This window comes from Sardina pilchardus, chromosome 22, assembly GCF_963854185.1.
Source record: "Sardina pilchardus chromosome 22, fSarPil1.1, whole genome shotgun sequence".
Lineage (NCBI taxonomy): Eukaryota > Metazoa > Chordata > Actinopteri > Clupeiformes > Clupeidae > Sardina > Sardina pilchardus.
Window position 1 is genome coordinate 5,453,852 of NC_085015.1, and position 5,000 is coordinate 5,458,851.

Below are 5,000 nucleotides of genomic sequence, written 5' to 3' on the forward strand. Positions count from 1 at the left end.
CGGCGGCCTCGCGGTGGATGCTGTAGAAGGCCTTGCTCCAGGAGGCCAGCGAGAGCTTGGTGCGCCGGTGCTTGCCGCTGAAGCTGACCACGCGGAGGGTTCCGTCGCTCTTGGAGGCGCGCAGCGAGCACGGCGACTGGTCGGCGTGGGCCGACGCCTCCTCCTCCGTGTCCAGGCTCAGCGTGCGCATCAGGTGGGCGTCGCCGCCGCCGCGCGCGGTGTTGTTGTTGTTGTTGCCCCCGGCGACGGAAGCACCGCCTCCTCCACCGCCACCTCCTCCGCCGCCGACTCCTCTGCCGGAGCCTCGGAAGCGGTCGGTGACGACCAGGCATTGGGACTCCTCGGACAGGTCCATCTGGAAGAGGTCGTAGAACTTGGAGGACGACGTGGACAGGTAGATGCGGTGGGCGAAGACTCGGGCGTGCTCCTGGAGCACGAAGACCACGTCGGCGCACAGCGGGCTGTCCAGCAGCTGCCGCGGGCCCTCGCGGTCCCCCGAGGGGCCCACGGCCGGCCCCTCGGGGATCTTGATGAGCGGGGGCGGAGCCTTGGGCGGCAGGAAGGGCGCCTGGAGGAGGGGCTTCTGCACCTTGCGCAGGTGCGACTTCCAGAACTGCAGGTGGCGGCGGGAGATGAGGGCGGCGCGGATGGCGTTGTCGAAGATGTCCTTGATGCCGAACTGGTCGAAGACGCTGGTCTCGTAGTACGGGATGCCCAGCTCCTTGGCCACCTCTCGGCCACTCTCTGGGGGCAGGATGTCCCCAGGCTTGATGGGCCTACAGCAGAATCATTTGCGTAAATAAATACATTTAGAAGTGTTTAAGAGACATTTACTTTAAAGAAATACCTGAGTGAGCTATGCTGTATATTTTAATATAATAATTATATTTTATATTATTTTATTTTAAATAAGTAGATCATTTGTGGTGTGCACTTTGGTTGCTGTTTGATAAACATATTAGCAAACTATTACAAATGTTTATTCCCCAGAAAATCATAGAATGTGTGTGTGTGTGTGTGTGTGTGTGTGTGTGTGTGTGTGTGTCTGTCTGTTTGTGTGTGTCTGTTCTGTTTGTGTGCCTGTCTGTCTACCTGTCAGAAATATCTAAAAATAAACAATTCCCCGAAGCACTCGCGCAGGTAGGACCAGACATGCCCTTCCATGTCTGTTGTCAGTCCTCGACAACAGCCCACAAGGTCGAAAACATGCCCCGCGCCCTTTGACCCCCCCCAGCCCCCCCTTGACCCCTCCCCTTGACCCCTGCGTACCTGGCCAGGGGCCGTCTGGCGCGGTTGACGGCCTCCAGGTCGGCGTAGCGCAGGTCCAGCTGGCAGCCCACCAGGATGACGGGCGTCCGCGGGCAGAAGTGCTTGATCTCCAGGTACCACATGGTCTTGACGTGGTGCAGCGAGTGGGGGTTGGCGATGGAGAAGCACAGGACCACCACGTCTGACCTTCAGAGGGGACGGAGAGAGGGAGGGAGAGAGAGAGAGAGAGAGAGAGAGAGAGAGAGAGAAGGGAGGGGCAGAGAGAGAGAGAAAGGGGTGGTGGCGGAGATATAGAGAGAGAGGGAGCAGAGTGAAAGAGAGAGAATGAGAGACAGGGAGAGAGGAGGGCAGAGAGAGAGAGAGGGAGAGAGAGAAGAGGGAGAGAGAGAGAGAAGGGAGGGGCAGAGAGAGAGAAAGGGGTGGTGGCAGAGATATAGAGAGAGAGGGAGCAGAGTGAAAGAGAGAGAATGAGAGAAAGGGAGAGAGGAGGGCAGAGAGAGAGAGAGAGAAAGAAAGGGGTGGGGGCAGAGAGAGAGAGAGAGAGAGATGGAGAGAGCAAAAGAGGGTGATGAAGAGAGAAGAGAGAAATATAGAAAGAAAGGGGAAAGAGATGGGAAGGAAAAGTAGATGCGTTATTTATCTGGTTTATCAGTTCACCTGCACGCCAAAGCACACAACTCTTCAACAAGAGGGCAAGTCAACAACACCGTCCATGCCACAGCAACGACCAGTCCAGCGTCTGGCAGACAAACCAAAACCACAACAAGGCGCCAAGCGGTACCCATAGCAACACCACAGTCCTGCTAAGGAAGTGTCTGGTAGGCATGCAGTTGGCATGGAAGGTCCCGGGCACGCAATGCCAGCCAGTCAGCCAAACGGGCCGCCACATTGACCTGGGCACGGAGGAGGATGCAGAAAAGATCGCCTCTTGGCTTGCACACCCATACAAACGTCTCTGTCAACGGGGAGTGGGGGGGAGGGGAGGGGGCGTGAAGACCATCGTTGAAAGTAAAACAACTTTAACAAAACAAAACAAGAAACAAACGAGTAAACAAACAACTAGGCGATACTCATGCAGACGTACACACAACATCACTGGCATACCTGAGGTTAGTATACTCTGCTCTGAAGCGCCACACTGCTCACCACGCGAAAAAACAAACAAACAAACAAACAAACAAACAAACAAAGAGAAAAGAAAAAAACGTAAACAAAGGCACAGTCAGTCGTTTTCGTGAGATTTCGTGCACCACTAGCCGAGCAGACGGAGTCTAGCTACCGCTACCAACCCCGGCAGGACAACTGGAACAGATCCAAACCCCTGCATCCGGCCCAAATCAGGCTGACATCTGTCCCGGATCAGAACCACGCTTGTTCCGGAATCAGAACCACGCCGGTTCTAGAATGAGAACTGTGCCTGTTCCAGAATCGGCTGCAGTCTGGAGGAGCTGGGGAGTTGTTTTCCTGAGTGGTGTGAGTGGTCAGATAAAGGAGTGGTGTTGTTTTCCTCACCGGTGAGTGGTGTGAGTGGTCAGATAAAGGAGTGGTGTTGTTTTCCTCACCGGTGAGTGGTGTGAGTGGTCAGATAAAGGAGTGGTGTTGTCGGCAGGACGCTACACCACTGGAGAGCTCTTAGTGGTCCATCTTAGTGCCTCCTGACTACAGAGCAAGGGCCGCCCTACAAACACAAACAGGTACACAGCAGTGCACAGTTGGCCCTCACAACACCAATCAGCCAAGGGATAAACAGATCAAGCAAACAGATTCTATAAGCCCATGGTGTGCGGCATGTTTCAAGCGAATGATGTTTGAATGATATTCTAACCACCCCACTGTTTTTAGTTTATTTTTGTTTTAATCTGTTTTTGATTCCCTTTTCAAAGTCTGTCTGACACTAAATTTCTTTGTCAGTAGTAATTAACTTTATGGCAGCATTTTGACTGGAGGCCATATTCTCCAGATGTACTGTACTGAAACTTGAGTGAATTCTATGTAGACGTAGTAAAAAACAAAATTGACGCAAGAATTTGTTGGCAGCCAAAACTCAGCTTCCCTCATTATCACTGACTGTCTGCATCTCTAGTGAGCTGTAGCTGTAGCTGGACTGCACTCTTGCCCTCTTACAGTAACACACACACACACACCACACACACACACACACACACACACACACACACACACACACACACACACACACACACACACACACACACACACACACATACACACACACACACACACACACACACACACACACACACTAAGATGCCCTCTTACAGTAACACACACACACACACACACACACACACACACACACACACTAAGATGCCCTCTTACAGTAACACACACACACACACACACACACACACACACACACACACACACACACACACACACACACTAAGATGCCCTCTTACAGTAACACACACACACACACACACACACACACACACACACACACACACACACTAAGATGCCCTCTTACAGTAACACACACACACACACACACACACACACACACACACACACACACACACACACACTAAGATGCCCTCTTACAGTAACACACACACACACACACACACACACACACACACACACACACACACACACTAAGATGCCCTCTTACAGTAACAGTGATCAGCTGACGCTCCCGCAGCACTCCTGATGCCCAGCTAGAGATCAGCGCCACAGGAAATCCAACGCGCTTGCTGGCACAACACGGAGCGAGCGGAGGGATAACACGGCCCAGAGGCGCCCGGCACCGCCCCCGGGCCCGACCCGGCCCGCCGCCGCTCCTCACTGATGGAGAGCCTTCCAGGTCAGCATGTCTCGCTGAGGCTTTCACCATGCCCATCAATAATGCAGGGCGTCAATTCAGAACACACACGTGTGTGTGTGTGTGTGTGTGTGTGTGTGTGTGTGTGTGTGTGTGACTGTGTGTGTGTGTGTGTGTGTGTGTGTGTGTGACTGTGTGTGTGTGTGTGTGGTGTCTCTGTGTGTGTCTGTGTGTGTGACTGTGTGTGTGTGTGTGTGTGTGTGTGTGTGTGTGTGGTGTGTGTGTGTGAGTATATGTTTGTGTGTGTGTGTGTGTGTGTGTGTGTGTGTGTGTGTGTGTGTGTGTGTACAGAACAGCAGGCAGAGGAAGTCTGTTTACTGTGAGACTGATGCGTGGTCACATCACATCAGACGTCCAGAGGTCCGATCCCAAGCAGGATGCGCCCGGCATACAGCGCTGCCTTTTGTCAGGGAGAGCCGGACACTAAGGCGGGGATCACACTAGCCAGCGGCAAGCGGCAGGTTTCCTATTGTTCTTTATGATTCGGCAGCGGAACAGTGACAACGCTGGCGTAACGCTAGCGGTGAGCAAACTGGGAGTTGAACTTGATTCAACTTTGAAGCGCAACGCTCGGCTCGTCACAATCAGTTTTAGAATGTTTGGGTATTTTGACCAATCAGATTCGTCTAAGGACGTAGCAACAAAGATTGAACTTAGGAACAAGATAGAATGTTTAGATTTATAATTATGGTCTGAGTGCTGCGTTACGCTTGCCGCTGCCGCTGCTGCTGGCTAATATGATCCCCGCCTAACTGGCCAGTGCTGAGGCCTGCAGCTGGCTCGCCTGATAAACGCAGTGGTCAGCATGTAAAGACCCGGCCCCAGCTGTGGCACAACTGGCTGGTGCACCTGCACCGTACACCGGCGACCCAGGTTCAACTCCCGACCCGTG

At 53.1% G+C, this 5,000-nt stretch overlaps 1 protein-coding gene across 1 annotated transcript in view; it reads right to left on the reverse strand.

Annotated features, from left to right (window-relative positions):
- The window catches only part of rhobtb1 (Rho related BTB domain containing 1), a 22,279-nt gene that overhangs the window by 9,491 nt on the left and 7,788 nt on the right, over positions 1-5,000 (reverse strand). Inside the window, 3 exon segments of the mRNA XM_062526916.1 lie at positions 1-198; positions 301-776; positions 1,270-1,455. The exon segment at positions 1-198 is cut by the window's left edge and continues 300 nt beyond it. Coding sequence (XP_062382900.1) covers positions 1-198; positions 301-776; positions 1,270-1,455 — 860 coding nt within the window.